General features: G+C 40.1%; 1 protein-coding gene and 1 long non-coding RNA gene across 9 annotated transcripts; one reads left to right on the plus strand and one right to left on the minus strand.

Moving 5' to 3' along the window:
• Positions 1-1,807: 1,807 nt before the first annotated feature.
• LOC307021666 lies at positions 1,808-3,255 on the minus strand. Its single transcript, XR_013803221.1, has 3 exons — positions 2,901-3,255; positions 1,960-2,022; positions 1,808-1,858 (listed from the first exon to the last, which is right to left on the minus strand). It is a non-coding gene; the product is annotated as an uncharacterized lncRNA (long non-coding RNA).
• Positions 3,256-4,499: 1,244 nt separating this feature from the next.
• On the plus strand, positions 4,500-16,829 carry LOC307044477 (uncharacterized protein). 8 transcript variants are annotated; one of them, XM_079689752.1, is made up of 20 exons: positions 4,500-5,473; positions 6,015-6,386; positions 6,536-6,662; positions 6,923-7,003; positions 7,234-7,441; positions 7,634-7,804; positions 7,892-7,990; positions 8,174-8,406; positions 8,495-8,668; positions 8,754-8,847; positions 9,039-9,383; positions 9,525-9,642; positions 9,719-9,810; positions 9,922-10,024; positions 10,372-10,490; positions 10,608-10,799; positions 11,045-11,197; positions 11,469-11,668; positions 11,837-11,892; positions 14,287-16,829. In XM_079689752.1, the coding sequence occupies exons 9-15, from the start codon at positions 8,514-8,516 to the stop codon at positions 10,449-10,451; spliced, it is 987 nt and encodes a 328-aa protein (XP_079545878.1). In that variant the 5' UTR covers positions 4,500-5,473; positions 6,015-6,386; positions 6,536-6,662; positions 6,923-7,003; positions 7,234-7,441; positions 7,634-7,804; positions 7,892-7,990; positions 8,174-8,406; positions 8,495-8,513; the 3' UTR covers positions 10,452-10,490; positions 10,608-10,799; positions 11,045-11,197; positions 11,469-11,668; positions 11,837-11,892; positions 14,287-16,829. The 8 variants fall into 8 exon arrangements, with proteins under 8 accessions (XP_079545878.1, XP_079545874.1, XP_079545876.1 ...); XM_079689748.1 differs by having other exon boundaries at positions 11,837-15,811; XM_079689750.1 differs by having other exon boundaries at positions 11,057-11,197; positions 11,837-15,811.
• Positions 16,830-18,675: the final 1,846 nt, after the last annotated feature.

Here is an 18,675-nt window from a genome sequence, read left to right on the forward strand (position 1 = left end):
GGCATAACGAACACCACACACATCTGGCCAGTTTGATGGCTGCAGCACTTTGACATTGTCAAGAAAGCTCTCGACTCTTCTTTGCTTCTCTGTTTTCCAGGCAGTGATCCCATTCTTGTCTCAATTTTAGCAGCCAAAGCATGAAAAAAATGTTGGTGGTTTATTTCTCTGCTGTGTCTTAAATTATTTGTTAGTGGCACCCCTTTGAATAGCTTCAAACCGATTGCAGTCTGAGCCACTTCTGCCGCTGGTCCAGGCTGCTCTGCCATGGACTTCAACACACGGACCTGCCGACTGAGTATTGCTACAGCCTTGGGGAGCGTCATGTTTCTGTCTTGAAGAGAGAGAGAGAATTCAGACAACTCTTCTAAAGCATCATACATGATTCCAAGATTGTGCACAAAGGTGACATTAGAAAGGCGATCTATTAAACCACTGAACATGCATTTCTCTGTTGAACTTCTTTTAGGATCAACTGAGGCATTGGAAAAGTGCTTGTGGATTGCAGGGTACTGCTGCCATACAGCTTTAATGGTCCTGTAACTGGATGCCACCCATCTAGTGCTGAGAATTCTCCCTATGTTCAGACACTCTAAAGCAAGTTCCTCACAACATTCAGTGAGCTCACGGCGGTTTTTGGCCGATGCATGATAGAGACTGTACACTTTGTCAAAGAAAAACTGGAAGTCATTCATCCCTACAGTTTCTTCAACAGCATCTCCAACACTCAGCTCAAGACGGTGGTTCATGCAGTGCCACACCATTACGTTTGGAAACTTTTCTACGATTTTGGTTGCAACACCTGCTTTACTTCCAAGCATTACAGAAGCTCCATCTGATGCAAAGCAAACAAAGCGTTCACTCAGAATAGCTTCAGAGAAGCCATGATGTGACAGATTTTTCATTAGAGCTTGATAGATTTCACCTGCATTGGTAGCAGAAAGCTCAACTAGATCCAAGAAGAATGTTAGGGGCTCTTCACTCATCCCTAAGCTCGCTCTAATATAAATGATCAATACTGATTTTTTACTGTCAGTTGTAGCTTCATCTATCATAACAGAAAGTTTTGTTCCACTTTGAAGGACCTTTCCAACTACTCTCTTTCGCATTTCATTTGCTATGTGTTGGCTGATTGTTGCACAGGAATAGTCTGAATGTAAAGTTCTTCCCATGTCTAGTCCATTCAAGACTTGCAGATCAATATCGGACGGTAGATCTGTGAAAGGCCTTCCAGATTTCACAATCTTGTAAACTGTACGAAATACCCTATCAGTAGTTAAGAAGTGATCCCTTTGCATTTCAGAAGTCAATGTTTCCAATGTCTTTTCTTTTGCTTTTTCCATGGTTTTCTCAGCTGCTTGGTGATAGTCTGACATTTTATGCTTGTGTATTTTCTTACGAAGAGACTGCAGCTGTGCTGCTCGGTTTGTACCATAGGCTGTAACCTTAACGTTGGACCACTCCTCAGTAATATGCAACTGGCTGCTCCCACCTGTACTTGGCCCAACCACTTTCATTTTCTGGCAGGTTAGGCAGCCAAGTTTTTTGCTTTGACATATTAGCCATGGATAATACTTTTTTTTCTCCCTGAACTTGGTAGATGTCCAGCATTCAGGGATATCTTGCTCATTATCTCCCTGGTTATTTTGGTCAGAATCATCGACACTATCTCGCCCTGCTTCTGCCTCCTCCTCTCTTCTTTTTTCGACCACAAAAACATAAAATCTATGTTAAAACCCCACTTGGTAAGATACATTTCCCCTCTTCGAAAAAGAAAAGTGTCTATTTAGAATTATCAAACCTGTTCTTTCTCCAGCTCTAGGCTCCTCTGCTTCTGCCTCCTCCTCTCTTCTTTTTTCTACCACAAAAACATAAAATCTGTTAAAACCCCCCCTTGGTAGGATTAGCTACATCTACCCCTCTTCGAAAAAGAAAAGTGTCTATTTAGAAATATCAAACCTGTTCCTTCTCCAGCTCTAGTCTCCTCTGCTCTCCTTCCTGCTTCCTCGCCATGATTATCCTCTATATGAAGAAAACAACGGCATTATGGTTTTGTTAGAATGAGCAGACAGTGAAGTAGGCCTACTGTCAAGTTGTGTTTTTTTTTCATATAAAATAAGAGCGATGACATTCAACCACCAGAAGCCGCTGTCACACGATTCGGAGGCATGCATCACATTTAAAGCTTTTTAAGTAATACATTTTGGTCGCTCACAGTGACTAAAGGTGCAATTTTCACACTTAATTTATATTATATGATCTCACTAAAATGAATGGAAAGCTTATCAAACAAAGTGCTTAAATCACTAGTGGATACATGATCATCGAATTGATACACAAAATCAGCCTAAAGATCCTCCAGGAACCTTAATTCAAATGGGTTCTTTCGGAACCAGTTTTCATAGTGAAGAATCCCAAACTTGGACTATCTACCATCCTTAACTGTACTTCACCGGCTGTTTCAGGAACCGTCAACGACACCTGTTCTTCTCTGTGTTCTTCTGCCCCTGTCGTCTCTGCTTGTACACTAGCTTGCTCTGCCTCATCCTAAATTAATTTAATTAATAATTAATTTTAATTTTTTTAATTAATTTTTTTCCCCGACTGAACATGTCTAGGCTAGTTAAGTGTGTTGCTTATGCGGTCGCCTAAGCAGTAAAGAGCTGTGGGAAACCCAGCGAGATATTCCATGTGAAAAAGAAATCAAATCTGACATTAACTTTGTGAATATAAGAAAGGTCTAACCTGACGTTGGTTACTATAGCAGCTAGTACTAGCTGCCTGGCGTTAGGCTAGTTAACAAGAAAAAAAACGTAAGCTCCCAAACTATAACTCTGTTGTTATCGCCTCTGTCCAGAGATTACACATTTGGTGACATATCAAAAGTATTCTTGACTTACCTTCAGTGGTACTTTTTGTCCTCTTAAAGCCGAAGTAGTCCCTCAGGTCAAGCTGTCCTTGTCGCTTACTGGCCATGATGCTTGCACAGGCTGCGCTGCTATCGTTGACGCTGACTGACTTGACATCAATTTCGTGATCGTGATATGTGCACGAGCCCCTCGTCCACAGTATTTTAGCGGCTAAAATAATGTGGACGAGGGGCACGTGACGTGCACATATAAAATGTAGAATGTTGAAAATTAAACATTGGCAATATTTCCACATTAATTGATCAAATAACAGGGGATGGGAAGGGGGGATGGCCGTTTCATAAGGGGGATGGTTTTGACCATTTTAATACCTAAGGGGGATGCCATCCCCCCCATCCCCCCTCAACTCGACTACTGGTTGCAACCCAGTCTCACGGCATTTCGTGTTCACCAACACGATTTCCCCCTTTTTTTCGTGTTACACAGCACGATTTTAAAAGCAATGTATTTCTGTTGGTAGTCTCACGGCATTACGTGTTATAGGAAGACCGGAAGCTGTGTGGTTCATAAAAACATGTTCTTACTCAATATCAAGCCACGATTATTGCTTTTATTTAAAATCGTATCATTTCGGACTTTTGTTGCTGTCTGTGAGGAAAATAAATGGGGCTCATTTTTCCTTCTAATTTGTTATTCTTTTCAAAAATAACACACTGTTATTTAGTCAACAATAACACACAATTATCCTTGTTTTTATTTATTTGTTTAATTCTATAATCTCTGGCTTTTTGGCGTCCTTCAGGAACTGAATTTCAAAATAAAAATAACCGGAAACAGACGTAGGCCTATAAGGGACATTTCGAGCATCATCGAGTTTCGGATGGCCGAAGACACTACACTACCCATAATCCCCAGCTATCGTTTAGGACTACAGTCCCCGTGATTAAACTTCAAGTCGGGATTGGATGTTGGAGTGGCAGTGCGCCAAGGTTATGGAATCGAAACTGGATCGAACGCCGCCCCCCCCCCCCCAACAATTAGAAGTTGCCAATATTAAACACTAATTATTAACCAATTAAAATGAACCGATTAAACATCTCTCTGACACAGTTTAAACGCATTTCAAGTGGAAGAATTGTTCGTGTCTCCTCTTCGTGTCTCGGGAAGCTGGAAGCTGTATTATTTTCAAAACATAAAAAAAATTAAAACATTTTTTTAACCATAACGGGTACTTTACACAACATTGATTCAAACTTATCCTTGTTTTAATCCTTGTTTTATTTATGTTAAATTGTTGTTGTAGGTTAATTTTCCATTTTATTTATTTTGGTTTAAGATATCATTCTTTTTTATTTATTATTATCATGTTAGATGTTTAAACTTTTCTGCATTTTATAAGGCAATATATACTTTTTTGTTTTTGTCCGTAGGCTACTTAGGTTATTAAAGAGTTATCGTGTCAAAATATAGGAAATGTATTAATATTTTATTGTATACACAAGTTATTGAGCCGTTTCCGCTCTACATCCTGAACTCCTCCCTTCGATGCAATGCACTTCCGTTTTGGCGGACTGGGTTTGTTTTGCTAGCTAGCTCCGTTGTGCCGACAAAGCACTGATATCGCAGAGACAAAGAGGAGATAACAATTACAACATGAAGAAAAGTGGTTCGGGAACTACGTGTGCGGTAGTTGGTTGCAATCACTCGAGAAAGCACCTGAACGAGTGGTTAGATAGAGAGTGCTACGACCACAAACCAGCACCCAGCACCCAGCCATGTTGTTCATTAAATACAGATAAACACAACAAATACTGCATGCATTGTATTTTTTAATATTATATATGAATATTTTCATAGTGATGTAATTGTGTGGGCTGCTTTTATATTTTAATTTGTAATACCTGTTAGGATTAAACATGTGATCTTTCTTGTTGAAGCCATTTCTTTAGTTTCCTCTAAACAATTAATTAATTCAGTGTTATTTATGTACAGTATGAGCTTAATATGAATGATGAACTGTGTTAAAAGAAATTGTAGCACTCTAAGGAACATATGAAATGCAATAATGCAATAACAGTGCAATAATGAAATTAAATTACATCAAACTTTATTTTCACTCAAACAGTACAGGCACATATGATATATTGCACAGCATAAAGAGATCATGTAAATTGTGCATTATGTAAACAACAGACAACTGTTGGCTCCTGTGGGCATGACCTAAATAAGGCAGTTTATTTTGGTTTTATGCTGGGCCACGTCGTCATGTTATCCTCCCAGTTTTGCACTGAATTCGGGTGGGGGAGAGTAACGCCATCTCCAGTCAAAGAAGTAGAATCGTGTTCCCAAGCTAGCATCACTGTTAGCATCGAAATCGCTGTGTTTACACCAGTGCCCGTCTGACTGTTTACATCGGTTTACACCGACAGACGCTGTGCAAAAGACTTCCAGCGGAAATGAAGTGCATTTGTGTAGGGTTATGGCGCTACCCGTGTTTTGGCGCGTAAACTTGTCTATAATCGGTACAGGAAATTACATCATTCAGAGCACCACCTCTTGGCCAAAGACGCTGCCACCGGCATTGCGATCCATCCTCTGACAAAGTAAGTTCGGTCACTAAAGTCTGATACATGTTTTGCTTAGATTTAATAATTGGGGCTTTTTTTTAAGCCTTTACTCGCATGGTTCATCATACATACTGAACTGTTCTAAGTCTGAGAAATGCCTTCGCCATAATCAGCAAAGCAACATTAATGTGAAATTATTCTTGCGGGCGGCTAGCTAGCTAGCTAGCTAGCTCACGTTCAACATAAGCTTAAACTAGTTTAGCTACATTTATATCCGCTCATAAGTGGTGTGTGAAAAATATTTGTCTTAATTACGGCTACATACGTCGGTGTTAAAGTGTGAGTTATACGTTATCTTAATCGCTTTTGTTTTACACATGACAGTACTAACGCTGGCCGACATTTTAATATATGTTTGGGGGGGAGGGGCATAGTCCACATCCATGTGCTTGTTACGTGTATGAAACAGGAAACACGTAAATGAACTCAGTCTGTCTAAAGTAGTTAAACCGTCACAATGTGCATTTAAAAAAGCTAGTTTCACTACATAATTCACTTTTTCTGTTCTCTCCTGCAGCTCCCGTACCCACACCACAAACCCATACACTGATCTACACCATCATAAAACCAACGGCACTTTTAAGAGCCAAACTCAACCTATCTCTCTGTCTATCTACCTACCTTTCTTATAGTTATTGTCTCTATCTTTTTCTATCATTCATTATCTATTTCTTCATCTATCCATCTCAATCTTACAATCTGTCTGTCTCTCTCTGTTTGTCTCATACAGCAGCTGTTGCATATCTGTTGTGTCTGGCTGGCTGGCTGGCTGGCTGGCTGTGTTGCAATGGCAACAAAACACAACCCAGACCCCAATAATCCCACATCCAAAGAAGGGAAACGCATGGCTCTTGAGCTGAAGCATGAACACATGCTAGCTGAAGCTAAGGTTGGTGTTTTAACCCATATGACCTCATTCATTTCCCACTTGAATTTGGCACTACTTCAAGTGAATGAATTTACTTTTATTTGTCCACTGTCATATGGTATCAGTTTATCAGCAACATCAACCTTACATGAGTTGTTACTTGGTCACAGAAAGCAGCTGAGGAGAGGAAACGGGCACGCTCTGTAGGAGACACTTTACAGTCCCCTAAAAGGGGCTGTGTAGGACGTGGCAAGCCGAGAGGGAGGCGTGGAGGGCGCCGCCAAGGCTCAGCTACAGGTTGAAATCCCAATTATTTTACATTTTTATGAATTTACTAAGTAAATGGTTGGAAAATCGAATTAAAACACAGTAATTGCTTGTTGAGGGGTCTACAATAATTCCAATATATAAACGCATAGTGACACTACAGTCGGAGACATTCCCACTGTGGTGTCATAAGAACTATGCTTTATTTAATTTCACAAGCTTTTAAACAATAGGTAGATAATACAAATCATCAGTTATCTGTTGTTAACCCTCTGTGTGATGTTTTACAGTCACATCCCCCCCGACTGAGGGCTTCCAGTCTTCCAGTGTGGAGGTTCTGCGTACTGAACCTTCAGCACAACACGAATTTGGTAAATCACAAAAATGGCTTTAAGTTTAAAACTAAAATCAATTTTTAGATAAATTGTGTTAGTGAGAGAATATAACCTTAAACCAACTGACAGTTCAGGACTCGAACGAGGAATGTAATTCAGTAAAGATATTGGCCAGTTCCAGACTGAGCAAAGAACTGATCCTTGATTTTTAGTGTTCATCTTAAATATAGTCATTTACAGTTTAAAGTTTCCCATTCTGTTCACAGAAAAGAATATGGATAGACTCTCTGACATTCTTTCCTCATGTCCTCCTCCTGAGCCTCAAAAAAGCTCTGCCTCATCCTGGTCTTTTCGGCAGCAGAAAGCTTCAGAGCGCTAGAAAGAAGCGAGACCACACCACCGACAATGCCTTCTAGAAAAAGAGGCTGTTGGTCATCCCCTGTGTGGCCTCTGCCACGAGCCGGCTGTTATTAGGTGAGATAACATTTACCTTTATTTAAATTACTTTACCTAATTCTAATTTTTCAGTATTAATGCTCAGTGCCCTGCTATTTCAGCTAACATGCATGACTTTTGGGATGTTAGAAAACTGGATACATAGAGAAAACCCACATGAAAATGAAAGTAATTCTAGGATATTAGAATAATTTTGTATTTCCTCCCAAGGTGTAGAGAGTGTCTCCCCGAGGAGTGGTTCTGTGGAGACTGTGATGTACTTCATCACAACAACCAGCCACTCCACAACAGGGACAGTTTAATGATTTTTTTTTTTTAAACCAATTAGTCCAACAACTTGTGTTGTTAGAGTGGAAGGTGGATATGACACCCATGACCAAGGTATGCTCTCTCAAACTTGCATTTTGATGTTCACATGTCTCTTCGGCCAGCATATAATGTTAATTAGTGCTTTTCTTTTTTTGACAGCTTGCATATTGCCAACTGTGAAGGCACCCAACTGCTCCTGTAAAGGCACAAACTTCACTGTGGTACCAGGCAAACCAGTGATTTTAATTACCATCAATGGTGAACAAATATATATATATTTGGATTTCTATTGAATTGTTGTTATATGTTTACTGTTGTGGGCTGAGGCGTTGTGCTTCCACTTGGAGTAAAACCTTCATGTAATATCTGTTCATCTTTGACTATTTGTAGATGGAACTGTTGTAAAATGTGTCTTAATTATGTTTATTTACTTGTTCCAAGGGCGTTATGACTTGCATCTGCCACTATATGTCTGTCAAACTTGCCAGCAGCAGTGGACCCCCGACTTGAAAGTCCTCCTTAAAAGTGGATACTGGCCAGCTTCGGTCAGTATTTCCACACTTTACACCTTGGACCTCCTGAGCTCCTTTGAAGAGCTCAAGGTCATCTCTCCGGGATTCTCCAGACAGGCCTTTGCAAAGCTGCTGGAGCATCGCACAAAGTGTGGAGGAAGAGTAAGTGTAAATATTCTTTACCATATTATACATTATAACATTTCCGTAAATAGACAAAATCACAGCAATATATGTAATTATCTTCCAGTCTGGACCTGTCAACGGAGATGCACTGCAGCGCAGCTTTCTGGAGTTCTCCTATGCCTCGTATGAGGAAGACCAGCTGTGGTGCTCCTTTCATCTGCCCTGCCTGCACGCCGGAGATGTTGGCTGTTTCTGCCGATGGCAACAGGAAGCTGTATCGCTTTCGGCGAAGTGGAAGGTGCTGTTTTTACAATGTTGTTTCTTAACTTTTTTGATTACTGTTTATATTTCATGGATATATTTGCTAATCTTTTTTTCCTCAGTTCTGATGGCAGCGCCTTTTTTAATGGGCTCTTTGTAGCAGAAGACAGCGCGGTGGCTGCATTTGTCGACAAAATACAGAGATCACTGAAAAATGCAAGTTTTTATTCGTCATTTTACCTTATAGGTATATCACAAAAATAGCCATGTATATCCGACCCTGACTTTCTTCAAATTCAGCTACTTCTCCTTACCATCTACTCCAAAATCTGATAATTAGAACAAATGGTGTAGATCGTGATTCCATTGCTTTTAACTGATTTGTCATGATGTAATGTGTGACTTAGACCCAGGGAAGAGGCACATGTGGGGACTCCCAGTGGACAGCAGCAAGGGAGACGTCAAGGAGGGCTTCGAAGTTGGATGAAGAAGGGATGGAGGTGGCTGTATGTCGCCATGGGTTTCTTTTGAAGGCCTTAAATATGTACAGGGGGGAGATATTCGCCTACCCCCTGTATCTTCAAAAGGAACTCATGCCAGCCAAAGCCAAGTTCTTCGCCATGGATGTGGCTTGCAAGTACTGGCCGTACATGGAGAAAGCTGCAAGTGTCCTTCCTGCTCTCCAGGAGCTGACCATCATGAAGCCATTCCTCAGTGTAATGCATGCTCGAGCCCATGCTACCAAATGCGAGGTATGTGAAATATTTTTGTATCACGTACATTTATATTTTTTATATTTATAATACTGAAGTAGTAAATATCTAAGCTATACTGTTTAGTATAGTAGTATGTAGCCTCTTTGCACAACAATTCCAGTAACCTTTTACCATCAGATTATATGGAGTGGGAAGAACCAGGAGGGAGCAGGGATGACCGCTGGGGAAGAGGTGGAGCAGGTCAACAGCTGCCTGTCCCGTTGTGCCCTGACAACAAAATACATATCCAAAGCAGGTGAGTGGAAGGTTCTGCCCTATTATCGCATACTTTTTTAGATGACACATCATAACCTCATTATTGCTTTCAAAAGCACGACTGGACATGCTCACAGTGCATGCAATGGGATGGAACAGGAAAAAAGGTGACTCCCTTCATCATGCACTTTCCACAAGATATGTGAAGGTGAGCCTCCTATTAAAGGTGTTGTTGTGTCCTTTGTCATTTGCACATGGCTTGTTGTTAATCATAGCAAGTTTTAATCTTGATAAATGTCCATCGTCTACTGTTTATCAGACTAGTAAGAGGCTCCTGGAAGAGACTGCAAGTCTTGAGGAACTCAAGACGGAGCTACATTGTCTCTCCGATGACATGGGGTCGACGTGGATTTCCGAAGTGAAGGAATGGGCATCTGGAAAGCACGACGAGATAACACCAGCTACATATCATTGTCCATGACTGTTTGAATTTACAGATTTGATCCTAAAGAGCAGCCAATTTTAAGGCAATAAGGCTGATTTTTCATGCCACGTAATGGGACCCTCACTGGATTTCAGTAGACGGGGACATAATCTTCAAGCAATAGCAAGCCAACTATGTGTCCATGTTTATCTCTTGATATGTTCCAGTTTCCATAGTTGTACCATCAATTTGTGTTAAAAGGTGTTAAATATGTTGCACAACTTTGTTTCTCAAAACCGTTACTTGTTGTGTAACAGTACATTTTACTGCCAATATTATTTCTACAGGAACATCAGAAACATAGGGTACTTCTGAAGACATCCTTCAAACAGCACTGCAGCAAAGCATTGAGGGGCTTTACCTAAGTGTGAGGCAGCGGAAGCAATCCCTTTACCGACAGAATGGTATAACAATATAATGTTTTAGGTTGCAGATTCAACCTACTGAATTATATATATTTTTTGCACTTGCAAATATAGTTTGTCACATATCCCTATCCCACTACTTCATTTCTTTTTCAGACAGCAGCAAGCTCCGCCATCGACTTCGAAGGAAGCTTGCAGACGACAAAAAGCGCCTTAATCAGGAGGTACTGAAGTACAACCAGCTGGTACACGACTCTGCCAGAGGCATAGATGTTGCTGCGGTGGAGCATTCCCTCTCTGGAGGGAGCATCATGTCCGCGCTGTGGCCGTGGGAAGTTCATGGCATGGGTCAGTTTTCATATTTTTCATAATAATTCATTTGAAGTTCTGTTATATGAAGGTATACCTTGCTGAGTTATGCACATATCATGTACAGTGTTAGAACGTTCATTTAGTTTAAGGGTATATCTTAAGTTTTCTTATTGTGTATACATTTGATTATTTTGAAAGCACATGCTTGGATTTTTAAACATATTGTTATGCTATAATGAAAATGTGATTCATGTATATACATAACTGTAATTGGATTTTAGCTAACTTTACAGCCAAGAAAAAGATGCTTGATCAAGTCATGCTTACACGGAGACTGCAAGAGGAGAAAGGCATCCTATTGTGGGAGATGGCGCAGCATTGCACATGGTTGCAGAACATGGCAGTTGCTCTAAAAAATAAGGTGGCTGAGGAAGGTAAGTTGAAAGCAAAACTTAACCTACCTTGTAAAGTATGAGTTTTAAAGGAAAAAAAGTCAGCCCAAATCATTCTTGGTCACAGAAATTGGATGGAGTACAATGGCCTTTGCCCATTCGACCCGGCCATTTTACATAATGAAGTCCCTTGACAGTGACAATCATCTTTATATGTACATGGGAGAGAATATACTCCATGGAAGTGCTCTGGCCTCGTGAAGCAATCTTACTTTATAGTATGTCCATATAACAATATTTTGTGTATTTTCAGATGTCGACAAGGGGAATGGAGGACTTGGGTGCACCCTAAGAAGGAAGCATGCTGAGGCATTGGAGAGGTTGCAGGTGGTACTGCAGCAGTACAAGACTGCTTTAGGTCCTGATACTTGTTTCCTTCAACATGAAGAGGAAAGTCAAAGTGGCCTAAGCAGTCCAGACACCAGTGAAGATAAAGAAGGAAACATAATTTAGGTAATTTACTTATTAATTAATGTACAGGATCTTTGTTGATTTAGCCTCAACCTAGACATGTTGCTGTTACTTTTGTATTCATTAATGCTAAACATACATTATGTATTCAAAAACCTCAAATTTGGTTTCTGATCTGCCCCTCTTTTTTGTTTCTCTGTATTTCCCCAGATGGCTGCTGCTCTCAAGCACGAATATCCGCCAAGACTTGATGTGCTATCAGAAATGTAAATACTTTACTGACTTTATATTTAGAGATTGTATTCATACTCCTCAATGGAAGATCACCCTTGAATATGTTGACCATATGACTTTTCCCTATGCCGCATCATCAGGCCAAACATTTCACTTGTACACAACTTAAATTGTATTGAAAAAAATGCTCAGCGTTCCTGGAATGCATCCTGAGCAATAAACCATTCACTTTTGATCCTTTTTGAAACACTAGAATGTAAATTCCTAAATCCCCAAGTATATCTTGCTGGTTACCATACAACTTGGTGAGCACATCATTGTCCAAGAGCAGGAGGTCTTTCCATTTTTTCCCAGAATGGGATGCCTATGCATTATTATTTTCGATCTCTTATAGGATTTACCTGTCATTAACTTTATATGACTGCACCTGTTACACCGCAGGCCAATAACAACTTTCCTCTAATTGTTCATTTTTGTTTATTTTGCTTTACTTGCTTTAAGGCGAGACACTACAGGTGAATAGGGTAATTTTTTTAACTTAAAGATATCAGCTAGAAATTTCTCCAGTTAATTACTTACAATAAGGCAATTGTTTTTTGTATTACAAGTTTTCAGAAATAGCATGTTTAAATATGCAAATTAGCCATAATCTCATTAAATATGCGCATATTTTAACACATTTCAGGAAACGAATTTTTTTTATTGGATAAAGCCAGGTTCAAAATTCTTGTTTCATTTTGTTGTCATATTAGAATTGAAGGCTTTTACAGAAGGAATTTTTTTATATCTCTTTTTATCACTAAATAAATCAGAAAATACTGTCAACAGCCCTAAAATATCAATTTTCGCCATGTTTTTAGGTATAAAATGTTATATAATTCAGGCTATGAATGATAAATGAACAAACCCTTCTGTAAAAGCCTTCAGAATATGGATAGGAATATAACTGGAAGGTTTGGTGTGTCTACGTGCTACTGAAGTGGAAATTTTGTGCTCAGAGTAGGAGAAAAAACTCATTTTGAGAAAACAACCTTTAAAGATATGTATTGTCAAATTCCATATTTTTTTTATTGGAAGACACTATTTTCAGACACAATATCTAATCTAATACTTACAACAACAACAATATAGAACATATAAAACACAATACAACTGAAAACTGAGTAACACAGTATGTACCTGATGAACAAAACCACAGTAACACACACACACTACGACCACAGTAACACACGCACTGCAGAACTGCCACCCTAGTCCATGCCTGCTCCATAAGTAGGCCCCTCCTGCATCTCCTGCTGATGTCTTTTCACCTTTTTTGCTGTGCTTAGACTCTTGCGCCTATATTTCAAACTAGCAGATGTAATGGCCTCAGCTTTTGAAATTCTCAGCAAATCACTTTGTCTCATTGCGCTGACAGTAACAGCTGTGCTCTGGAGCCACAACTTCTCCATAACAGCCAGCATGGCAGAGGCACCTTCATTAAAGGTGGAGATGGCCATACTTGCAGCTGCCTCAACCCTGCTTTTCCCCACAAAGACCGTTTTTGGACACCGCGCCCATATCACAGAGTTGAGGCACTCATTGGCATTTTGAGTACCTCCATGCTGCATTCTCTGGAGCAGGCTGTCACTTGACATGCGGTGGTACACAGGGATAAGCTTCTCCCCCACCTCTCGCTTTAAAAAGTTTCCAGCATGTTCTTTGTGGCTACCAGGTGTTTCCCCATTATCCTCTGCTTTCCTATACCAACACCAGGAGGGATTGCACCTGGTGTGTAAGGGGCTGTCATCAGTAGACATGCCGTGGAGGAGACCTGCCCATATTTCTCCCTTCATTTTATCGATTGAACCCTGGTTGTTGAGAATTGCCCCCCTGTAATAATTTTGCAAAGTTTTGCATTTCTTTGCAGTCAGCTTCCCTACACCCTTCCCTCCTAACTTTTTCTGTGAACTCATTTTTCTGAGTGCTGTACCCATTTGCTTGTGGGCATGATTAATGCACTCTAATTTCACCACTTCATGCCCAGGGTATGGGTTCAGTGCAACCACCTCCCTAAATGCTGCGCTATCCCCATCTGACAACATCTCTGTGTACCGCACCTGGTGGCGATTCACAGACCTGGCCCACATCCTCTTGGCTGACTCCTGCTCCATTGCCTTGCTTGACCCTGCAAAGTTTCTTGCACAATCACTATGTGTCTGTCGCCAACTGTCATACTCCTCTTCTGTAATCTTTTGCTCTTGCTTGGCATTTCCCTTTAGAGCACAAGCATGGCAATAGGATGATAGGATTTCATAGTCTATCACCAATCCAGTAAGGATGTCAATGCACACACCGATCCCATAATGGGATGTGAAGCCTCGCTTTTGCCATGTGCCATCAAATGACACGCTGATGTTTATAACTGCCTCTGCATCCTCCCTCAGCAACTCTGCAACATCTGGGTCCACATCTGCATAAGCCTGCCTGACCTGCTCCCTTGTCCTGTGAAGTGACTCCAGGCCTCTTCAGAGCTGCATAGCCCAAGCCTAACTCGTGCGCTAAGAGCACCATTCTCACATTCACATCAAAAGCAACATCCTTCCTGGTTTCGTCTTGAAGACGTGTAGATGTGTACACACTTTTGCGGTACCCACCATCACACAGACTGCACTCTAAAATTAAGCTGCTACAGAAACCATGGTTTTGCGGATCGATGTTAACTTTGAGCCCTGTCCCTGCGCAATTTGGGCAAATCAACCCACTGAGCAGTTCATTCAGCCGCGCTACATGTATTATCAGCCACTGCTGTGTGGCGCTATCTAAACCCTCCTGCTCTTTGGGTGACAGCTTGCGCATTGACGCACTAAGTGAAGGTTTTTCAGGTTCGGGGTCATTTGTTTTGTCTTCTACCTTGCTACGTGCAAGTGACAATTGTTGTCCTCTTCTCTTTGAACGATTTTTTCGCGGATGTTTCGGCATTTTGAGATTTAAATTTTCAGCGCAAATATAAACAAGGAAGTGTCATGGCGCACCACGTGACGCATCTGAACGAATCACGTTGTCAGAAATTGACACCAGCCAATAAGATTCCGTTCTTTGGTCAGATGACCCCTTTGTACTTTCACGATTGGTTGCTGATACAAAGGAAATGACCATATTTGGATCCGATGAGATTGTGCAGGAGAACCTGAGCTTTCCAACGGTACCTCTCATGACATGGAGCAAACAGCGGTCACGGCACTTTATGTTACGTTAGATTGCTAACTTTTGGTGAATTTAGGAGAAATCTACCGACGGAAATAGACAAACTATAGTAAAATAAACACCTAAATGTGTATTTTGTACGTTTTCCTTCCAAAAGCCTGAAAGAAAACATCTTATTGAATCAAAATAGCACAAAATCTCAAAATTGACATGGGCATGAAAAACGATGTTTTTGCCTGCCGTGTCTCGCCTTAATTGCTTTGTCAGTTATATTTCCTTTTTGGTCTCCAGCTATTAACCTGATTGATTGAAGTACTTCAATCAACATGTACAATGCACAGTCTTTTAGGATGTATAATTAGGGACATTGAGATAAACAACAAATAGTTTATTTGGTGAATCACCTCATTGTTGTTCTCAAAACCAAATAATACATTGTTATAAATTGTTATATTTGATTTACACATAGAATGTACATGTTTAATATACATTAGTTAAATCATAAAAAAATGGTTGTGTTGTATGATTTCTTAATACTGTATGTTATAACCGTTTGCATAACTTGATTTTACGTTCTGTTGTCCATGCTTTTCATGTTAGACTAACCCCAACGCTCTAGAGTCAAGACATACACCCTTATGGTGGCCTTTTACTTGTATTGTGGTGAAACACATAAGTAAACCATTGCCAGAGAGGACCATTTTATTGTTTTAAAAACAATGTTATTGATGTGGTTGGTTGATGAATAAATATAAATTAAGCATACGTCTGTGGTACTTTTTGTTGTTTACATCACACTGCATTATAATGCGTTTGGAAATAAATTCATTTAGAAGTAACAATATGGGTTAGCACTTGAATATTTTTGTAAAGAGACGATCCTCATCCGGAACACTGGTTGTTGGTTTAAGATAAGATAGAACTTTATTGATCCCAATTTGGGAAATCTTTGCGTTGCAGCAGCATTAAAACACATGGCATTATACAATACAAATAAAAAGACAAGAAATAAAGAAGAAAATATACATGTTGAATTTACAAATGAGCAATAACAAGATATGCAAGGTATTATATTGATATAACTATGTGACAGATGGAATATTAAATATTACACTGAATATGTCAAATGTACAGTGAAGAGAGAAACTATGGAGCAGAGAGTTCTCTTCCAGCCAGAGGTGATTTGTTGTACAGCACAACCCGTCACCGACTTGCAGAGCTCCCTGAACGTTGGTAATAGACACGTTGGGATCGCGGCGAAATGCTCTCCGCAGATCCATTCTCACAGCGTTTATCAACTTTTTTCTTACTCAATATCAAGCCACACTTGTTGTTTTTACTTCTTTATTTTAATTGAATAATGTAGGACTTTTGTTGCCATCAGTTATGGGGAGAGTAGGGGCTCAGAATACTGAAATCTGTATTGTTTCATTGTTTTTCCCTTCTAATTTTGTATTTTCTAAACCACATTCTGTTATTTACTCAACAACACATAAGTATCCTTGTGTGTATTTATTTGTTTGATTCATAAACACAAGTTGGAGTCCGTCAGGACCGAGGGTCGGAGCAGCTCATTTGCTTTAGAGAATTTTACACCCGGAAGTAAGTATTATCTCTCCGCTTCGCTTGACAAACCCAGCGCCATATAGATAGAAGAGTTACGACAGCGGAAGTCCAAAAACGGTTATCGTCACGTGGTTCATGCAGACGAGGATTGTTCCCCGGAAGTTCATGGCGGGCAATGTGAATGCATTGATAACAGGAGATAGAACTACGATTTTTGGTAATTATTAGTGAATAAAGGTTTTGATTTGCAATATTTATACAACAAATCGATATGTGTATGTATTTACATCAATATGTTTTAAAAAATAAAATAGAATTTGCTAATATTAAGTGATAATATTAGGATTAGTGTGAACAACTAGTTTACATGTTAGGCTAACAGTGCCTTGGTTAAAGAGCCTGTTGCTGTTTATAGCTTTGAATTCTTTAAAACCAATATTATCTTCTTAAACTTGTATGGTAGTCAGGAGCATCACTTTCTAATGTTTATTGATATATTTAGAGGGAGGGGATCTAAAGGAATGCTTCAAAATTCAGATTAGATTAATTTCTACCATTTTCTTAAATTCATGGTAGTTTCAGTAATCCCATGGTAATTGAGGACACAAGTTATCTAAATGACTAATGTCATCTTTATGGCTTTCAGAAAAGACAGGAGACCGACAGGTGACTATCAAAGGACTAGCAGCAGCAGCATGATGATGTTAGATGTGTTGTTTTAGGAACATCCATTGCAAATACATGGAATTCAATAAACATTGAATAGCATATCATGCAGTTTGTCTGTGCCTTTTCCTCCGTGTTGTCCTGGTTTGCTGTGCTGCCTCCTAGTCGCCACCATGGTTTGCTGTGCTGCCTGGGGATGCTCAAATCGCTCAGCGAAAGGAGTACGAATGTACGTTTTCCCCACTGACACAGAGCGGAGGAAAAAATGGCTGGTTCAAGTCAGCAGGAGCAATTTCATGACCAACAGCAACAAAATATGTGAGGTTATTATATACAAACACTGCATTTGCACTTTTTCACAAAACGAAAACCACACCATTGGGAAAGCTTAATGTTTTGTTTAATACAAAAAAACAGGGAAAGGCTTGAAAAACACTGAGAGTTGAGACTCAGGGTGCAGGGTGAGGGTCTCAATGCAGGTATTCAGGCTCCATTGAATCCCCCTCTTGTTCTTGTGCTGAAAGAGGGAGTAACAGACAGGAGAAAGGGTTATACACACCTATATAGCACACCTATTGGATGGGAAATTGCCTTGGGGAGATAAGGTGTGGTTTTTGTTCCCAACTGAAGTTATGGAACTTTATTATTTGTGAGTTTAACAAAGTATGACAAATGGCATCAGGAACAGATGTGATATGAATTTCTATAAAGTTGTCTCACATTCTTGGTCATATTTTATATTCAGTATGTAATGAGTATAACATGTCCAGTAAGTATAAAGTGTTTCCTAATACTGTGTATTCAACCACTATGGAATATGTATGTGGGCAGACAAAACTGAGTTGTTCTGTGTGTGAAGTAACCTCAAGTCACTCCGCAGGCACATTTTGATGCAGACCAGTTTGTCAAGACAAAAAAGGGCAAGACTAGGCTGAGAGCAGAGGCTATACCCACTATCTTCGTGCGTCGCCCTGTGGTCAAAAAGAGAAGGGCCCCTGCACCACGATTCACCCTGGGACCTGTATCTACAAAGCCCATAGCTCATGATCACAGCTATAGTGTGAAAGGTGACACAGGTATAATAAGTATGAACTCTTAGTAACAAAAGTCATATTTCTTATTTTTAAGTGGTATAATATTTTAAATGTTTGAAAATCTACAGTGCCATGTCTTCTACTTACATTAGTCTCAAAGATTGAGGGGAGAAGGGATGAGGAGACTGAGAGAAAGGAAAGTGAGGGTGAAGAAAGAGAGGACATGGTTAGTGAGGAGAGACAGGGAGGGTGGACACCACCCACTCAGCCAGCAGCCAGTCAGCATACGAGGGAACCAGCAGCCAGTCAGCATACGAGGGAACCAGCAGCCAGTCAGCATACGAGGGAACCAGGAGCCAGTCA

Source organism: Notothenia rossii, assembly GCF_949606895.1.
Source record: "Notothenia rossii genome assembly, chromosome: 1".
NCBI lineage: Eukaryota > Metazoa > Chordata > Actinopteri > Perciformes > Nototheniidae > Notothenia > Notothenia rossii.

What these genes read in the sequence shown, in the direction of transcription:
- LOC307044477 (XM_079689752.1), top strand. Translation starts at nt 8,514, where the DNA reads ATGCACTGCAGCGCAGCTTTCTGGAGTTCTCCTATGCCTCGTATGAGG. An exon ending in TTTCCACAAGATATGTGAAG is followed by an intron (nt 9,811 to 9,921) that starts GTGAGCCTCCTA and finishes ACTGTTTATCAG; the next exon opens with ACTAGTAAGAGGCTCCTGGA. An exon ending in GACGTGGATTTCCGAAGTGA is followed by an intron (nt 10,025 to 10,371) that starts AGGAATGGGCAT and finishes TATTATTTCTAC; the next exon opens with AGGAACATCAGAAACATAGG.